At 52.0% G+C, this 20,412-nt stretch overlaps 1 protein-coding gene across 1 annotated transcript; it reads right to left on the reverse strand.

Moving 5' to 3' along the window:
• Window positions 1-3,214: 3,214 nt before the first annotated feature.
• LOC144487890 (carboxy-terminal domain RNA polymerase II polypeptide A small phosphatase 1-like) lies at window positions 3,215-18,682 on the reverse strand (the record flags this gene model as incomplete). The annotated part of the gene is made up of 6 exons (XM_078205941.1): window positions 3,215-4,368; window positions 6,475-6,660; window positions 8,182-8,274; window positions 13,506-13,562; window positions 17,665-17,769; window positions 18,626-18,682. Coding segments are annotated over 6 exons (630 nt in total), but the record flags the coding sequence as incomplete, so codon positions are not given.
• Window positions 18,683-20,412: the final 1,730 nt, after the last annotated feature.

Below are 20,412 nucleotides of genomic sequence, written 5' to 3' on the forward strand. Positions count from 1 at the left end.
GCACCAACTCCCGGTTATACTGTATTAAAATCTTTAATTACATTTTAATAGAAGGCACTTGATCTATTTCAAGGCAAGATTAGCTCTACACTGCCTCCTGGCTGGAGGCAGCTTGAATTACAGCAGGGCAGCACCCAATCAGATTACAGACATCTCAGTCACTCCTTTCCACTCTCCCCGCATCCCCCAAACACTCCAGCCTCCCCCACCCCTCCATCCCCCAGGCAGGGGAACCCGGCTGATACCCGCAGTGTCTCCATGATTAGAGCCAGTTCACAAGCTCAGTGGGGTGGGGGGTTTCTCAGGGCAGACGGGAAGCTCTGACTGAGGGCAGAGTGTGTTAATGCCGACACTTGTTGGGGTGGGTTTGCACCCAGAGGCGTGCTGAGGGAGGACAAATTCCTCAGACAGTGCGACTAAGTTGTTTGGGGAGAAAAATGTTAACACGCCACTCCTGGTGTCAGCCTCTTCCCCCCCGACCCCTCAGTAAAAACTACAATCATTTTCCCACCATCTCTCCAGAAAGTGTCAACTCCTGCCAGGATAACATGCCCCTTCATGTATGTACCCCTTCATGTGGTCACCTGCCTGGTGAGTGCCAGTCAGCTATCCCACTCTGAAGGGAGACACAGTACAAGCCTGGTCCTGACTTTGACAATTCTCCACTCACCTCTGCACTAAAACCAGAGCCAGGGTGTTACAAAGAGTCCCAGACCACATCCCCCCCCCACCACCCCCACACCTCAGGGAGGAGAGAGAGAGAGAGAGAGCCTGGAACAGCTCTGAAGCCAGGGCCCTTTAAACTCGAGAGCAGGGCCGAACGAGGCAGGAGAGAATGACTGCGCCATTCGTTCCAAAGCTGGAGCACTGTCCGAGATGTATCGCTGCCATTTGTCTGATCACATTCTCCTGCCGTGAGGTATCGCAGACTGGGTTTCTGCAAAAGGCAATCCCATAATGTGGAGGTACACCCACTGTACAAAGTCGCTGTCATATAACATCCCCGCTCCCCCCCGATTGCGCACACACCCATGGCACTTCGAAACATGTGCCCCCATGTCACCATCACCAGTGATGGCATTCCCGCGAGTAATGATCCACACAAAAGTAAATCACAAAGTCTACAAAATAAAGAACTGGAAACACTCTCCCCTTGCTCACACCACTCTGATGTCTCCCCTATGTTTTCACCGCACTGCGGGGTGCCACGTGGTTGGAGGATCAGTCTCCGGTCCGGGGTGAAGTTGTCGCTCCGAGGGGGCACGGTCTAAACGGGCTCAGATTATCAAACAGCTGCCTGGAGGAGGAGTTGGGAGGGTTTCCATCCTGAGGACTCTTCCCAGAGCTCCCGTGGAAAACCATGCATCTGGACAAACAAATTCCCCTGATCCCTGATGAAGAGCCAATGAAGTCCCTGGGAAGAATGACGCCCCCCCCCCCCCCCCCCCCACCCCACCCCCATCCCGATCCCCCCAATGGGCCCAGGCACTGCTGCTCAGTCCAAATTCATCACCCTGTCCTTCAGGAATTGTCTCATCCTGATCTCTCCCAGAAACCTTTCGCCTCTCGTGGGGCTGTGAGAGAGGACGCAGATACTCGAGCAGAGGAACATCCAATGTAGGGTCATCCCCCTCTTCCCCCCCCGCCGCCCCCACAAATACCCTCTTCCCCCCACCGCCCCCACAAATACACCCACCTCGACAAATTGTACTCTCAGCGAACTGTGGCTCCTGTCGAAACGGAAACCCTGCCCATGGCTCCGGGAGGCCCCATTGCCAATGGAAACACGGCTGGGAGGAGTGTGGAGACACGGGGAGGGGGAGAGGGGGGGAATGGAATGTTGCACCAAATCTTTCAGCACACCGATGGGAGAGAGCATTGCAGCCATTGGCCAAATGGCCCACGGCTCAGTCTAGCCGAGCCACACAGCAGCGTAGGCGAATGGCAGGTTTCCAGCGACCAAACAGAACGCCAGGCAAGGAGAACTCGAAAGCGGGAGTTCGAAACCCGCTCCCCACGACAGCCAGGCCTCGGCGTGCCCCCTTCAACCCCAGAACAGACCCCCGCTTACCTCCCCAACACTGCAACAACCCTGTGAGCTTTGGTCCCTGGTATTCATGACCCGTGTTTCAGCAGCTTGACCACAATCAAGGCAAGTATTGACTCCTATTCAATTATTAAATTGATTTAAGTTATAAACAATTAAATTTAATTACATTTATTAAATGTAATCATTTTTAAATGATTAAGTTGGCGATAATTTTGCACAGTTACTGACACTGTGCTTCCCCCAGCCCGACATGTCCCATGGCCCTGCCATGGGCTTTGTTCCAGCCAAGAATCTAGTCCAGAACGATCGGAGAATGGAGCTTTTCCCAGTTAGCGGCGAGAGGTTAGAACCCGGGGTCATCGACGGAAGACACTAATAAATCCAGCGGGGAATTCCGGAGTTAATTCACACAGAGAGTGGGGAGAATGTGGAACCCGCTCCCACTGGCTGAGGGGAATAGTATGGATATTTTTAAGGGATACAAGTCCACAAAAGAAGGGAGGAATAGAAGGATCGGCTGACAGGGTGGGGGTGGGGAGAGGGTGGGGCTGGGGAGAGGGTGGGGATGGGGTGGAGGTGGGGAGGGGGTGGGAGAAACATTAACACCAGCATTGACCAGTTGGACCGAATGGCCTGTTTTTGTGCTTTGCAATCTTTTGGAGGTAGAGATGGAGGAGGGGCTGTCACTCCCTCCCCCACCTTTCTGTCCCGACCCCAATTCCATTGTGGATAGGAGGCATCGGGAAGGGAATGGTGGCAAAACTGGGATTCCTCGGATCGGAACCTCGCGCTGACGGATGGGGAGTGTCTGAGTTAATATTTCACAGGTTCTCTACAGGCCGACCCTGCTCCACTCGGTATCAATAGGAAGCTGCCGGAAGGTTTCATTATTAAATCGAAAAATACAACTGAACTGAGTGGAGGCTGGACCGCCCCCCCCTCCCCCCCCACCGCCCCCCTCCCCCTACCGCCCCCCTCCCCCTCCCAGGAGAGAGAGAGAGCAACTGGACAGGGAAGGCACAGGAGACCTCAACACGGACTCCACGACTGAGACCATCACACAACCAGCCTTAAAACACACACTCCCAGCACCACAGCTCCCTCCCCTCTGCCCATCCTCTCAGCTCCTCCCCCCCCGCCCCTCCACCCGCACAGCCCCCTACCCCTCTCACATCCCCTCCCCCTCGGAGATCGTCTGGCCCTCAAAACAGCCCTCCTCCTCCTCTATACCCTTTACACCTCAGGTCTGGGGCTGGCAGCTGGCAATGCCAGAGGGGGCGGGGGGGGGGGGTGGGGGGGGGTGGTGGTGGTGTTGAGGTGGTCCCAATGTGAGATGGTCCTAGGTTTTGGAGAAATGCTGTCAGCCTCGAAGGAACCCGACTGGTCCTAGTCAAGCGTAACGCTCGTTATTGCTCTCGGCGGGGTGAGAGAGGGAGGGGAATACTCCCTCAAAATGCTGCCATTGTTATTGCAGGAGAGGAAGAGAGACCTCATGCTGCGGGCTGGGGGGGGGCGTGAGGAGTGAAGCAGCAGATGATGAGAGTTCCCCCCCACCCCCCCACCCCCGCTACCCCCCCGCCCAAAACACATTATAAAACACAGCTCAGCCCCAGCTGGATCATGATTCCCTTCTTACACCCAGTTATTTCGTTTTAAAAACTTTCGATTCAATTTACTTTTCCTAAATCAGCCATCATCCTCAGCCTTCAAGTCTCTGCTCCGCCAGTCGCCTGCCCGCATGGCCACCGGCTGTTCAACTGCGGAAGGCTTCGCGGCCGGCCCAATGCCCGACCTCATTGGGCATCCAGCGAGAGGACGAAGGGGTCGGGGTTGGAGAAGACAAGGAGAATAAAAGCCAGTAGACGGGTTGGCACCCCGCGCCCCACTCTTAGACACACGACCCAATACCCAGATTGCAATCAGGAGGTGCAGCGGAGCGTGTCCGAGGGTCGAAGGGGCTGTCTCTGATTCCAGTTAAGTGCCGAGAGACTGGATTGGTCGGTCATTTGCACTTCCGCAGCCGGCCGCGCGGTTGTTGCCGGGTCCCCTCTCGCTGACGGTAAAGGCACGCTGGTGAGAGAAACCACAGCTCCAGAGGAAGCCGCTCTCTGCCGGAGTGGGGTTGGGGGTGGGGGAGGTGAGGGGTGGAACAAGGACTCCACAACCCCGTTCAGTCTCCGTCTGGCTCAGCGCTGGCTGGACTTGTGTTCCTGAAGCAGTTTGAAAATATTGTCCTCCTTCGAGAGTCTCTCAAAGAAAGGGATGAGGCTCCGCAACTCCGTGTCGTGCATATCATCAAACCAGGAAGTGATGGGCACCTGGGGGGTTGTGGGGGGAGAAACAGCACATTAGAAACTTCTGGAATTCTGGTCGACCTCTCCCCACTCGCTCGCTCACAATCTGATGTGAGGATCTCGGTATCTTTCCCCGTTCTGTTCTCTTCCCCATCCACAATTCATATCCCCCCCCCCGCTCCCGAATCGACCAGAGGAATCTGGGCCATAGATTCCCTGCGGCGCAGGAGGAGACCATTCGGCCCATCAACTCTGCACCGACTCTCCACCCTATCCCCATAACCCTGCACATTTAGCACAGCCAATCCACCTAACCCGCACATCTTTCGGACTGTGGGAGGAAACCGGAGCACCCGGAGGAAACCCACACAGACACGGGGAGAACGTGCAGACTCCACACCGACAGTGACCCAAGCCGGGGAATCGAACCCGGGTCCCTGGCGCTGTGAGGCAGCAGTGCTAACCGCTGTGCCGCCAAGGCCGGGGTGTCATGACATGTTACACTGTGGCTGTATCTCACCCCTCAGGAGGGGACAAAGGGTCCCACAATCACAACTCGAAATTTACCCCGTAGTAGACGATCCCGTCATTGTCACATTGCTCTTTGTGGGATCATACTGTGCACAAATTAACTGCTGGTGATGACACTTTTTGGGGTGAACTGGGATGATCAAAGCTGCTATAGAAATGCAAGTCTTTCTTTTATAAATTTCCTTGCAAATCCTCAAACACCAGACTGCCCGTGGAAACCTGTTTCTTCATTCTTTCATGACTGGACCAGCATTTATTGCCCATCCCTAGTTGCCCTTGAACCGAGTGTCTCACTCGGCCATTTCCGAGGGCAGTTAAGAGTCTCTCACATTGCTGTGGCTCTGGAGTCACATGTAGGCCAGACCCGGTAAGGACAGCAGATTTCCTTCCCTAAAGGACATTAGTGAACCAGATGGGTTTTTCCGACAATCGACAATGGTTTCATGGTCATCAGTAGATTCTTAATTCCAGATTTTTAAAAAATTGAATTCAAATTCCACCATCTGCCGTGGCGGGATTCGAACCCAGGTCCCCAGAACATTTGCTGAGTTTCTGGATTAATAATTTAGTGACAATACCACTGGGCCATCGCCTCCCCGTTTGAACCCATGTCCCCCAAAAGCCTGGGCCTCTGGATTTTACAGCGTGATTCACCAACGTAATGGAAATTACCAAGAGGCTGGATTAAAAGCTCAATCATATATTAGAATCATAGAATCCCTACAGTGCAGAAGGAGGCCATTCGGCCCATCGAGTCTGCACTGACCACAATCCCACCCAGGCCCTATCCCCATAACTGCACATATTTACCCCGCTTATCCCTCTAACCTACGCATCCCGGGACACTGAGGGGCAATTGAGCATGGCAAATGCACCTAACCCGCACATCTTTGGAGTGTGGGAGGAAACCGGAGCACCCGGAGGAAACCCACGCAGACACGGGGAGAACGTGCAAACTTCACACAGACAGTGACCCGAGGCTGGAATTGAACTCGGGTCCCTGGCGCTGTGAGGCAGCGGCGCGAACCACTGTGTCACCCCTAAAACTTTAGCTCCCCATTTTAAAAAAAAAATCATTTCCGGGACAAGGAAGGAAGGCAGATTTCCTTCCCTAGATAGCTTTTTCCAACAGTTGACGTATTGGGGGCAGAGAGTGAGGAATTCCGACAGGGTGTAAACTCTTGCAGGGTTGATGTGGGTAAGACGGAGTCTAGAACCAGGGGACATAATCTCAGAATAAGGGGTCGGCCATTTAAGTCTGAGTTGAGGAGGAATTTCTTCACCCAGAGGGTGGAGAATCTTTGGAATTCTCTCCCTCAGAGCTGTGGAAGCTCGTTCATTGTGTGTATTCAAAGCGGAGATTGATACAATTGCAGGAGACATTGACACCAGGGGACATGGAGCTAGAACAAGAAGGTGACATTGAGGGAGGTGATCAGCCATGATCTAATTGAATAGCAGAGCAGGCTTGATGGGCTGAATGGCCTACTCCCGCTCCTATGTTCCTTATCCGAGAGCACGCCTTCTGAAAGCAATCAGACAGTGAACACACAGATATGCAGGGGACTGACGAGGAACACGTGACAATCAGTGACCTACAGCATTGTTTGGATGGAAGACATAAGAGGCTGGAGAGTTGTCGATGATGATTAACTTGTTTAAATCCCGTCCTAACCGGCTGAGATCCTTGACGTAATTGCCCTGATGGAAGACGCAGGAATCACGGAAGAGACGGAACCGGAAAGCACCCCACTTGTCCAGGAGATCGGCTACAGGATCAGCATACTGCAAAGCAAGGGGAATTGGGGGATCAGCGTAGGGTCAGTAAGCAAAAACCATTGTATCCCAAACTCGCACCGCCTGGATCCTCACTCGCCCCCAAGTCCAATCTGCCCATCACTCCCCCTGCTCTCCAAACGGCACCCGAACTGAAAAATTCTCATCCTGATTTTCAAACCAGCCTCCCATCCATTGACTCTGTCTACACTTCCCGCTGCCTTGGCAAAGCAGCCAGCATAATTAAGGACCCCACGCGCCCCGGACATTCTCTCTTCCACCTTCTTCCGTCGGGAAAAAGATACAAAAGTCTGAGGTCACGTACCAACTGACTCAAGAACAGCTTCTTCCCTGCTGCTGTCAGACTTTTGAATGGACCTACCTCGCATTAAGTTGATCTTTTTCTCCACCCTAGCTATGACTGTAACACTACATTCTGCACTCTCTCGTTTCCTTCTCTATGAACGGTATGCTTTGTCTGTATAGCGCCCAAGAACCAATACTTTTCACTGTATGTTAATACATGGGACAATAATAAATCAAATCAAATATCAAAATCCCTCCATGACCTTCAACTCACCGCCCCCCCTCCCCCCCCGCCCCCACATCTCCGTCACCTCCTCCAGGATAAAACCCTTCACATCTCGGCCCTCCCCAATTCTTTAGCATCCTGGTTCCCATTTATTAATGTCACAAGTTGGCTTACATTAACACTACAATGAAGTTATTGTGAAAATCCCCTATTCTGGTTGGTTCAGGGCCAGCCCAGGGTGGGGGACCTTGTCTAAGCTCTTTGAACAGCTGTAACTTCAGCCGCCCGGAGACTAAACTCTGGAATTCCCTCACTAAACCTCGCCAATACTCTCAGCAAATTTAAGATGCTTCTGAAAGTCTATCTTCCTGATTTTGCCTGGGGTACCTGGGCTTACTTTTCTCAGTAAAAAGAGCTCCCTCAAAATATTCGTTGCTGTTCAAAGAGCTTGGACAAGTTTCCTCACCCTGGGGGCTGACCCTAAACCAACGGCACGGTAGCACAGCGGTTAGCACTGCTGCTTCACAGCTCCAGGGATCCGAGTTCGATTCCCGGCTCAGGTCACTGTCTATGTGGAGTTTGCACATTCTTCTCATGTCTGGGTGGGTTTCCTCCGGGTGCTCCGGTTTCCTCCCACAGTCCAAAGATGTGCGGGTTAGGTTGATTGGCCATGCTAAAATTGCCCCTCAGTGTCCTGAGATGTGTAGGTTTAGAGGGATTAGTGGGTAAATATGTAGGGATATGGGGGTAGGGCCTGGGTGGGATTGTGGTTGGTGCAGACTCGATGGGCCAAATGGCCTCTTTCTGCACTATAGGGTTTCTATGATCTACCTATGATCAACCAGAATAGGGGATTTTCACAGTAACTTCATTGCAGTGTTAATATAAGCCTACTTGTGACACTAATAAATAAACCTTATCCAAAGATAGGATCTTGCAACCAGAGGGACATGGATACAATGGGATTGTGCGACTAATAATGATGGGGACTGACTCACCTTGGACAGACTGGCTGTGAACAGCACGCACTCAAAGAGCTCACCCATCCTCTTTAAAAACTCGTCCACGTGAGGCCTCTTTAGGACGTACACCTGAAATACAGAACGGTACCAGTGAGGGTGAGGAGGCAACTCTGTACAGCCAGTGCAGGAGGCCGAACGGCCTTTCACACTGTAATATTCATAACTAGAGAGGGGAAGAGAGTTTGAGCGAGGGATGGAGGGAGGAGAGGAAAAAGGAGGGGTGGGAGATAAAAGTGAAAAAAGAGGTGTGGATGGATAAGAGGGGGAGCGGAAGGGGGGAAAGGGTTAAGATGATGGAGTCGAAGAGGACAGGAAACCAAAGAGGAGAGAGAAAGGAGAAAAGAGCAGAGAATGGTGAGGAATAATAGACTACTATGTGAAGTTAAAGTGCATGGGATTGCGGGTAATGTCTTGAGATGGACAGAAAGCTGGTTAGCAGATAGGAAGAAAGAGTTGGCATAAATGGGTCTTTTTCTGATTGGCAGTCAGTGCCTAGTGGGGTTCCGCAGAGATCTGTGCTCGGTCCCCAACTGTTCACATTATATATTAATGATTTGGAAGAGGGAACTGAATGTATTATCTCCAAATTTGCAAATGATACAAAGTTGGGTGGGAGGGTGAGCTGTGAGGAGGATGCAGAGATGTTTCAGTGTGATTAGGACAGGCTGAGTGTGTGGGCATCTGCATGGCAGATGCAGTATAATGTGGGTAAATGTGAGGTTATCCACTTTGGCAATAATAGGAAGACAGATTATTATTTGAATGGGTGTAAATTGAGAGGGGTGGATACTCAGCGAGACCTTGGTGTCCTCGTGCATCAGTCGCTGAAAGTAAGTGCGCAGGTACAGCAGGCAGTAAAGGCGGCAACAGGTATATTGGTCTTCATGGCGAGAGGATTTGAGTGTAGGGATAGGGATGTTTTACTGCAATTGTACAGGGCCTTGGTGAGGCCACATCTGGAGTATTGTGTGCAGCTTTGTGTCCTTATCTGAGGAAGGATGTCCTTGCTGTAGAGGGAGCGCAGCGAAGATTTACCAGGCTGATTCCTGGGATGGCAGATCTGTCATACGAGGAGAGACTAAGTCGGTTAGAATTACATTCATTGGAGTTTAGAAGAGTGAGAGGGGATCTCATAGAAACTTATAAAATTCTAACAGGGTTAGACAGGGTAGATTCAGAAAGAATGTTCCCGATGGTGGGGGAGTCCAGAACTAGGGGTCATAGTTTGAGGATAAGGGGAAAACCTTTTAGAACTGAGGTGAGGAGAAATTTCTTCACCCAGAGGGTGGTGAATGTGTGGAATTCACTCCCACAGAATGTAGTCAAGGCTAAAATGTTGTGTGATTTCAAGAAAAAATGAGATATAGTTCTCGGGGCTAAAGCGATCGAGGGATATGGGGGGAAAATCAGGTCATTGATTATGATCAGCCATGATCAAAATGAATGGCAGAGCAGGCTCGAAGGGCCGAATGGCCTCCTCCTGCTTCCAGTTTCTATGTTTAGGAAGAGTTGGGACAGAAGATTCTGGAAAACATTCTAATGGATCAGGGCTCGTGTGGTGATCGAGGCGAGTGGAGGGGGGATTTGGGTCCTCTGGCATTGCGTTTAGATTAGGTTAATGTTGATTCAGATTTAGACAGCTGCATCAGTGGAGACACTATCAGAAGGTGCCCTCACACTGGCCAATGGTCACTCGGGATCAGCGGGATTGTGACGAGCAGATTGAGAGAGAGCCGAGCGAGACGAACGTGGCGCGTTTCCTGAGCCAAGTAGTCAAGGACAGGCCGGAGCTTCACTGAACAGCCTATCCTGGATTACTTGAAGCAGGTCACAGCCTCAGCGGGGTTCCAGCCCCGTCAGCGATTTCATCCAATCGAAGATCAGAACCGAGTTCTGTGGCCCCAAGCGCAGTCGGACTCCAATCGACTGCACGGAGGCTGGGTGACGGAACACCGATTCCTTATCCCGGATTCCCCGGTAAATGGTCGGTAGCCAGATGGCTGGAGTTTCCCCATCAAGGAATGTGATGTGAAAGGTTCAGACCATGGTGGCCCTTGGGAGATCTAGAACCTTCCACAGCCACAATGTAGCGTGCTTCACTTCCTCCACCACCATACATATTTTCTGAATGCCACCGACCTTAAGCATGGGTCTCATTAGGTCCGTAAAAACTATTTTAAAACCATAAGACATGGGAGAAGAATTAGGCCACTCGGCCCATCTAGTCTGCTCTGCCATTCAACCATGGCATTTTGGGCCTGACTTCACAAAACACACAAAAACAGTAGCCAAGGATCTTATTGGTTAAGACCAGGAAGATGTCCAAGAGAAGCTACTGTGGCCAGATGCTGACAATTCCCCGGTCTGTATCCAGCTGTTCTACAGGGAGATAGTTGCCGTGATGGCAGATGCACCCGCTCCAATTTTCCTTCAATTCTGAAATGTTCCCTGCAGTTGGCAGAGGTCAAACCGCTATTGGAGAACGGAGGGAGAGAGAAAACGGAATGACAGGCCAGTTAGCCCGATGGCAGTCACTGGGAAAATGCTGGAATCTATTATTAAGGAAGTCTCAACAATGGACCTGGAAAAGTATGGTATGACCAGAACAAGTCAAAATGGTTTTTACGAGGGGGACATTGTGTTTGATAAATGGGTGTAACTGGTAGGTGGATAACAGGGAATCTTCATTCATTCATGGGACATGGGCGTCACTGGCTGGGCCAGCATTTATTGCCCATCCCTAGTTGCCCGAGGGCAGTTGAGAGTCAACCACATTGCTGTGGCTCTGGACCCACATGTAGGCCAGACCAGGTAAGGACAGCAGATTTCCTTCCCTAAAGGACATCTGTGGCAGCCTTCCATCCAATAAGGTGATGGTTTGCGTCGGGGCGGTCAGTTTTGTGTTGTGTCGCTCGGTGTGGTTCAGGAGCCCGACTCTGGCAGTGTCTGTCTCGACCACACTTGTTACAGAGGGAGTCAGTGAGCTGAGAAAGATCAGATTCATTGGTCTCTGCTTTCTCCGGACCCGGAACCAGCTGAGCTTCTTGTTTCTGCCCTTCCAGTCGGCCTCCAGAGGTCACAGGGGTCAGGCACCGTCTCCCAGCGGTCAGGCACCGTCTCCCAGCGGTCAGTGTCAATGCCCGACAGCTCCATATCCTGCCTGCAGACATCCTTGTGTAACAACTTTAATCAGGCAATTGAGGTGGGCCTGTTAGGATAGGAATTCCCTGATTAAGGGCCAGATTGATGGGCCAATAGGAAGCCTCTTGCTCTGTATTTAACCAGGAGTGTCAGTTCCTCTGGCACTCCTAGTCTAGACTGCTAATTGGAAGAACCCTGTATGCTGTTGTAAATAAACGGATTTTGTTGAAGGGACTTCTGCCTCCGTGGACTTATTACACCTCACAACAGAGGTGTGGACATGATTCTTAACACAGAGTCTTTTGGTACACGGCCTTTATCCACCTGAGCAACGTGGCTGGGTCACCGAATACATAGAATCTCGACAGTGCAGAAGGTGGCCATTTGGCCCATTGAATCTGCAGCAACTCTCCGACAGAGCAACCCACCCAGGCCCAACTCTCGCCCTATCCCTGTAATCCCATGCATTTGCCATGACTAACCTACGCATCTTTTGGACACTAAAGGGCAACTTACCATGGGTAACCTACCCAACCTGCACATCTTTGGAAACTAAGGGACAATTTAGCAGGGCCAATCCACCTAACCAGCAGGTCTTTCGGACTGTGGGAGGAAACCGGAGCACCTGGAGGAAACCCACGCAGACACGGGGAGAACGTGCAAACTCCACACAGACAGTAACCCAAGGCCGGAATCGAACTCGGGTCCCTGGTGTTGTGAGGCAGCAGTGCTAACCACAGTGCCGCCCACTGTCCATAAGACATAGGAGCAGAATTAGGCCACTCGGCCCATCGAGTCTGCTCCGCCATTCAATCATGGTTGATATTTTTCTCATTCCCATTCTCCTGCCTTTTCCCCATAACCCCTGATCCCATTGCTGTCACCTGATGAAGGAGCAGCGCTCCGAAAGCTAGTGGCTTGTGCTCCCAAATAAACCTGTTGGACTTTAACCTGGTGTTGTGAAACTTCTTACCCCATTGCTGTCAGCATAGCAATGAGCACTGCTGATGGACTTGGTATGTTTCAGCAGTGAGTTGGTGACCTTGTCCAGCTTTTGTGATCCTTGTGTTGATCTCAGCATCAAGTGACAGATTGCTGGTGATTGTGGAGTCTAGATATGTGAAGCTACCAACAACCTCCAGTGTTCTATTGTCAGTGCTGATGGATGATGGTGTGTCAATATCCCGGAACATGACGTTTATCTACCTGACGCTGAAGGTCAAAACAAACTCTTTCCAGATGTGACCGAGTTCAGTGAACATAATAATTACAAAAGGCATTCAAAGTGAAACAGGAAAGGTTATTGTACTTGCTGGGTGTCAGAGTCACATTAACATTGGCAGCAAATCTGGCAAGAGTCGGGATAAACAGCATTTTCAAGCCAGGAGGCTGTGACGGGTAGAGCGGCCCAAGGATCGATGCTGGGGGTTCATTTAAAGGGCTTTAATTAATTAAAGGGGCAGCATTGTGGCACAGTGGTTAGCACTGCTGCCTCAGAGCGCCATGGACCAGGGCTCAATTCCAGCCTCGACTCTCAGCATGGAGTTTACACATTCTCCATGTTTGTGTGGAGTGAATGAGGAGGAGTTTGGATCCATTGGAATTCTGTCCAATGGGAGTGAATGGGAAGCAGTTTGATCCATTGGACTTTTGTCCAATGGGAGTGAATGGGAAGGGTTTTGATCCATTGGAATTCTGTCCAATGGGAGTGAATGGGAAGGGGTTTGATCCATTGGAATTCTGTCCAATGGGAGTGAATGGGAAGGGGTTTGATCCATTGGACTTCTGTCCAATGGGAGTGAATGGGAAGGGGTTTGATCCATTGGAATTCTGTCCAATGGGAGTGAATGGGAAGGGGTTTGATCCATTGGAATTCTGTCCAATGGGAGTGAATGAGAAGGGGTTTGATCCATTGGAATTCTGTCCAATGGGATATTAATAAACCAGTTTTATTCTCGATGACAATCCAACATGAGTGAATCAATCCCAAACAGTCCGTGCTGGGATTTGAACTATTGTCCATTGTTATTCCCAGGCTCTGGGTGACGCTGTCAGTCGCCAGAGTGGTATTGCCAATCCCCCTGCCCGCCTTTGCCAGGGGGACAGTGGCAGAGCTCCTGTTGCAGACAGTCCTGCCACGCCATCTTGCACACACTCACCTGATGTACTTGGCCATCGATCTCCACGGGGATAATGAAGTCCGCGTTGTTCACCGGCTGTGGGGTGGGGGGGTGGGGGGAGGGGGGAAGGCATCATCCAATCAGGAAGAAAGAATCTGTTTCCAACACTTATCCTCCACACCATCCCACAACGCTCTGACACCACACCCTCCCCATAACCCCAAACCCTCCCGACAAACAGAGTCATTGTCAGCCATGCCTCGGCTGGTTGCTCTCCCACCCGGGTCAGTTACAGGTTCAAGTCTCACTCCAGACGCACAAACACATTAATCCAGGCTGACATTCAGTGTGCAGTACTGAGGGAGTGCCGCACTGTCAGAGGGTCAGTGCTGAGGGAGTGCCGCACTGTCAGAGGGTCAGTACTGAGGGAGTGCCGCACTGTCAGAGGGTCAGTACTGAGGGAGTGCCGCACTGTCAGAGGGTCAGTACTGAGGGAGTGCCGCACTGTCAGAGGGTCAGTACTGAGGGAGTGCCGCACTGTCAGAGGGTCAGTACTGAGGGAGTGCCGCACTGTCAGAGGGTCAGTACTGAGGGAGTGCCGCACTGTCAGAGGGTCAGTACTGAGGGAGTGCTGCACTGTCAGAGGGTCAGTACTGAGGGAGTGCCGCACTGTCAGAGGGTCAGTACTGAGGGAGTGCCGCACTGTCAGAGGGTCAGTACTGAGGGAGTGCCGCACTGTCAGAGGGTCAGTACTGAGGGAGTGCCGCACTGTCAGAGGGTCAGTACTGAGGGAGTGCCGCACTGTCAGAGGGTCAGTACTGAGGGAGTGCGACACTGTCAGAGGGTCAGTACTGAGGGAGTGCCGCACTGTCAGAGGGTCAGTACTGAGGGAGTGCCGCACTGTCAGAGGGTCAGTACTGAGGGAGTGCGACACTGTCAGAGGGTCAGTACTGAGGGAGCGCCGCACTGTCAGAGGGTCAGTACTGAGGGAGTGCCGCACTGTCAGAGGGTCAGTACTGAGGGAGCGCCGCACTGTCAGAGGGTCAGTACTGAGGGAGTGCCGCACTGTCAGAGGGTCAGTACTGAGGGAGTGCCGCACTGTCAGAGGGTCAGTACTGAGGGAGTGCCGCACTGTCAGAGGGTCAGTACTGAGGGAGTGCCGCACTGTCAGAGGGTCAGTACTGAGGGAGTGCCGCACTGTCAGAGGGTCAGTACTGAGGGAGTGCCGCACTGTCAAAGTGCCCTGTTTTGGATGAGATGTTGAACCGGGCGGGGAGGGGGCATTTCTTGCCCATTAGGTGAATGTAAAACACGCACTGCCATTATTCCGAGGAGCGGATGGATCCTGGGGGTATCTGACCCTCAATCCACATAACTAAGAGAACAAGCGATCTGTTCATTATCTGCCTGTCTGAGAGAGCTTGCTGTGTTCCAATTGGGTGCTACATTTCTCAAACTTCTGCCATTGGCTGTATTGCACTTTGGTACATCCCGCGCTTCTAAAAGGTGCTATAGAAATGCAAATCTATGCTTCCTTTTTGGGTTGCCAACCCCCCCCCCCCAGGATTGGACTGGATTCCCCAGAAATGATAGATTAATTTCCCTGACACTGCAGTGAGGCTCCCCGCTATAAGAAGCATCTTAAAGGAGGGGAGGAGGGAATTGCAGAGTTTGGGGTCCCCAGGCAGCTGAAGGCACGGAGTGATTTAAAACTGGGGGGGGGGGGGGGGGGGAGATAGGGGGGTGTGGGGTTGCTCAAGAGGCCAGACTTGGAGGTCACACCATTGAAGTGAGGTCGACATGGTGAATAAACCAAATAGTCATTCTCCCCAGCACTCCTAAGTTAGGAATGGAAAGTGGGACAAGTCCCTTGCTCCGATGGCTAACTAATCCACCACCCCCCTCGCCCCCCCCCCCCCCCCCCCCACCCTGTGTGTGGGGAGGGACCCCACACACAGAGCAATGGTAAGGAATGGACTGTTCAACAATTCTGGGTCTCCAGGAATGACCCATTGACCAAGGTGGGGGGGTGGCCACAGGGGCTGTGACACTCAAGACTTTACTCAGGCATGGCCACGTGAAAATAGACCAACCTTCATCCACCTTCTAACCACCCCGACAGCCGAGGGGAGGTGATGGCCCAGTGGTATTATCGCTGGACTATTAATCCAGGAACTCAGCTAATGTTCTGGCGACCTGGGTTCGAATCCCCGCCACGGCAGGTGGTGGAATTTGAATTCAATAAAAAATATCTGGAATTAAGAATCTACTGATGTCCGTGAAACCATTGTCGAAAAAACCCACATGGTTCACTGATGTCCTTTAGGGAAGGAAATCTGCCGACCTTACCCATGTCTGGCCTACATGTGATTCCAGAGACACAGCAACGTGGTTGACTCTCAACTACCTTCTGAAATGGCCTAGCGAGACACTCAGAACCAGGGCAACTTGGGATGGGCTAAATGCTGGGAGAGGGGGAATGGTGATCCATCAATGAGTCTGCAGCAGGCTGAGGCATGAGGAGAGATATGGGGAGAAGCTGGCAATGTCACTGGGCTAGTAATCCAGAGGCCCAGACTAACGCTCTGGGGACACGGGCTCAAATCCCACCAGGGCAGCTGGTGGAATTTTAACTCCCATTAATGAATCTGGAATATAAAGCTAGTCTCAGTAATGGCAGCCATGAAGCTATCATCGATTGTTGTAAAAACCCAGCTGGGTCAACAAAGTCCCTCCCTTTAGGGACAGGAATGTGGTCTACAAGGGCCAGGGGGTGAAAGGTTATCGGGGGATGGTGGGAACGTGATGATGTTGAAATCAGATCACAGAATCCCCACAGGGCAGGAGGCGGCCCTTCGGGCCATCGAGTCTGCACTGACTCTCCGACAGAGAGTCCGACCCCTCTCCCCTGCCCTATCCCTGTAAACACAGTAAGAAGTTTAACAACACCAGGTTAAAGTCCAACAGGTTTATTTGGTAGCAAAAGCCACACAAGCTTTCGGAACTCCAAGCCCCTTCTTCAGGCGAGTGGGAATTCTGTTCACAAACAGGGCATATAAAGACACAAACTCAATTTACATGAATTATGGTTGGAATGCGAATACTTACAACTAATCAAGTCTTTAAGAAACAAAACAACGCGAGTGCAGAGAGCATCAAGACAGGCTAAAAAGATGAGGCCGTCAACCGGGATATTGGGTTCATGTCACACTATTTGTAACTCCCACAGTTGCCTGGACCTGCCGAGTTTCACTGGCTGTCTTGTCTGGAGACAATACACATCTTTTTAGCCTGTCTTGATGCTCTCTCCACTCACGTTGTTTTGTTTCTTAAAGACTTGATTAGTTGTAAGTATTCGCATTCCAACCATTATTCATGTAAATTGAGTCTGTGTCTTTATAAGCCCTGTTTGTGAACAGAATTCCCACTCACCTGAAGAAGGGGCTTGGAGCTCCGAAAGCTTGTGTGACTTTTGCTACCAAATAAACCTGTTGGACTTTAACCTGGTGTTGTTAAACTTCTTACTGTGTTTACCCCAGTCCAACGCCGGCATCTCCACATCATGACTATCCCTGTAACCCCACACATTTACCATCCTCCTAACCTACACATCTTGGGACACTAAGAGGCAATTTAGCACGGCCATTCCACCTAACCTGCACACCTGTGGACTGTGGGAGGAAACCGGAGCACCCGGAGGAAACCCATGCAGACACGGGGAGAACGTGCAGACTCCGCACAGACAGTGACCCGGCTCCCTGACGCTGTGAGGCAGCAGCGCTAACCATTGTGCTGCCCTGGACTTACAGGATGGTGGGGCAGGCTTGAGGGGCCGAGTGGCCTAATCCTGCTCCGAGTCTGTGTGGCCGCAAATGTGACTCCAGACCTGACGACTCTCAACTTCCCTCCAATTGGTTTGGCCATTTCACCCCAGTTCAGGGGGCATTTAGGGATGGGCAGCAAGTGGGCAACAACTTGTCAGCAATGCCCACGTCCCAACAGAAATCCCAATGATGGAGAAAGCAGGAAGCAGAGGTCACCTGTTCCTACTCTCACCTCACCTCAACGTCTGAGATTACTGCCACCGGACACAGCGAGGAGTCAATGTTCTCAAAACAAGGAAGGTAGGGAGATTGACAGGAAAAAAGTAAAAATCAAATTGGAAAGAATACGGGGAGAAAATGAAAGATTAACACACCTTAAATGAACTGTGAACTAATGTTTCATCCAGGTCGATGACTACACATTTCTTCCCACTGTCCTGAGCTTTCACTTCTGGGAGGAGGTGATGACTACCGGCAGTCTGTATGTTTTAAATAAAAAACAAGGACACAAGAACAAAGAGGCAAAAACGCTGCAGTGATTTCAATGAGAAGGATGCGGTACTGATAGGGAGCAGCATACCCATTCCAGGAAGCCAGGTGTGGTGAGTCGGAGCAGTCAGAACTGTCAACCAGGTACCTCAGACCCCCCAACCACCTTCCTCAGCCAGGAGGCGGCAGACTTTCCTTCACTGCCTCGCTCCTTCCTATCTCTGTAACCCCCGCCAGCCCCACAGCATTCCAACCCCAACCTCTTGAGCAAATCCCATTTTTAATCGCTCCGCCATTGGCCTTCAGCTGCCTGCCACCCCCCCCCCCCCGCCCCCCGGAGCTCTGGAATTCCCTCCCTAAATCTCTCGTGGAATCCGTTGAATGCAGAAGGAGGCCATTCGGCCCATCGAGTCTGCACCGACTACAATCCCACCCAGGCCCTATCCCCATAAACCCCAGGCATTTACCGCAGCTAGTCTCTGAGGGGCAATTCAGCATGGCCCATCCACCTAACCTGCACATCTTTGGACTGTGGGAGGAAACCGGAGGACCCGGAGGGAAACCCACGCAGACACGGGGAGAATGTGCAAACTCCACACAGGCAGTGACCCAAGCCGGGAATCGAAGCCGGGTCCCTGGCGCGCTGTGAAGCAGCAGTGCTAACCACTGTGCCGCCGTGCCTGCCTCTTTCTGTCTCTCCCCCTTAAGGCCTCCCTCACCAATCACCCTTCAGGTCATCAATCTAAGTGCCTCTCTGAGTGGCACTTTGCTTGGTAACACTGCTGGGGTGTTATTCAGCGAGGCAAAATAAATAAACCGGCAGCCGGCTGTGTTTTGGAGAATTACCCGAATCGGTTTGTAGATATTCTGCTCCTCTCTTCCTCGTGTATTTACCCAGTTTCCCTCTCAACGCGTCGATACCATTCACCTCAACCACTCCCCGTGGGAGCCAGCTCCACATTCTCACCACTCTCTGCGTAAACAACTCTCTCCTGAGTTGGAAACTCTCTCGCACTGACAGCCTGGAATTCTAGTCCCCCCCCCCCCCCCGCAAAAGCAAGTGGAAACACCTCAACCTCTGCTCCGTCCCTTCAACATTTTAAAAGAACCTCAATCAGGCAGCCCCCTCTGCTAATTACCCCTCACCCCTCCCTGGAACAGAGAGAGAGAGAGAGGGGGGGCTCCAGCCAATCTGAGCAGATAGTTACAGCAGCTCCATTCTGATATCAGCTCCATGTGAGATGCCCCTCAGTCTCTCCCCCTCCCTCCAGCTATCCCACCCCCCTCTCCCCCTTTACTGGCCCTCCTCGTATTATTGAGAAGCATTTCCTTCAGTCCCTCTGGTTCCTGTCGAGTTTACCCAAATCACGCAGAGAGTGCTGGAATCCAAATAGTCCAGTCTTTTTCCTACGCTTAAAAAAAAAACTTGCCAAGAAGGGCACATTTACTAAAGGTGTAACCCAGAGAGACAGCGGGACTAACGCTGGCAGAACTCAACCTTTTCACAGAGTTGGGGGGGGGGGTGGGTGGGAGATTTTAACGTTCCCGCTCTGATCTCTCGAACTATCGCTGCTCTCAAATCAGCCCCGCGGCCCTGCTCTGCATTCTTCACATTCCATTTGCCTTGCTATTTTGTTTTTTGCAACGGGCAGCCCCGCCATTGGTCGAGGTGGGGCGACACTGCCACCTCCTGGCAGGGCGGTGGATACTGCAGGAACAAAACAAGTCGGGGAGGGGGCTGGGAGGGGAGGGGAGCGGGACGAGGGGGGCGGGGGGAGCCGGGGGGGGGGGGGGGGGGGGGGGGGTGCGGTTTCAGGACTGGCCATCATCCTGTAAAATTTCAATCAAGGCGGTCAAGGAAGTGTTCCGACTTTGATTGGTCATGTGTACAGACAGATTGCTGCCTGCAGGGAGCGTGGGAGGGGGCTGCTGTGTGTGGGGGTGGGGCAGTTCCCGCCCCCCGGGTTAGACCCTGCCCGATCTGGATTGTAACGCCCACCCCTGGGTGGTGCAACCCCTGATATCCCCACACCCACCACATTCTGCTGAACGTTAACAATTTACAATCGACCCCCAGCCTCTTTGGGGGTTTTGGGCAGGGGAGGGGGCTGTCCACTCTCACATCCTTGTGCGTGAAGAAGCCTTTCCTGTCATCACCCCAGACAGTCTGGCTGTTGTTTAGTCCTCGACTGCCCTGCCGCAGGGAAATAGTTTCTCTCCTCCTCTCTTTGATCTCCTCAATTACCTTAGTGTCAGCTAAGACATGAGGTTGATCTTTCTCTACACCCCAGCTATGACTGTAACACTACATTCTGCACCCTCTCCTTCTCTATGAACGGTATGCTTTGTCTGTATAGCGCGCAAGAAACAATACTTTTCACTGTATGTTAATACATGTGACAATAATAAATCAAATCAGATCGATTCTTAATCTTCTAAACTCGAGGGAATACCAGACTAGTCTGTGTAACCCGTCTTTGTGAATTAACACTTCCAGCCCACGCAACCCCCCCCCCCCCCCCCCCACCCCCACCCCCCAACTCTCCCTGAGCACTCCAAGGCCTGTACGTCCTCCCTGCGTTGTGGGACCGGGGTCTGAACCCAGTTACTCCCAACGGGCTTTAACCAGGGAT

This window comes from Mustelus asterias, unplaced genomic scaffold, assembly GCF_964213995.1.
Source record: "Mustelus asterias unplaced genomic scaffold, sMusAst1.hap1.1 HAP1_SCAFFOLD_1102, whole genome shotgun sequence".
Taxonomy (NCBI): Eukaryota; Metazoa; Chordata; class Chondrichthyes; order Carcharhiniformes; family Triakidae; genus Mustelus; species Mustelus asterias.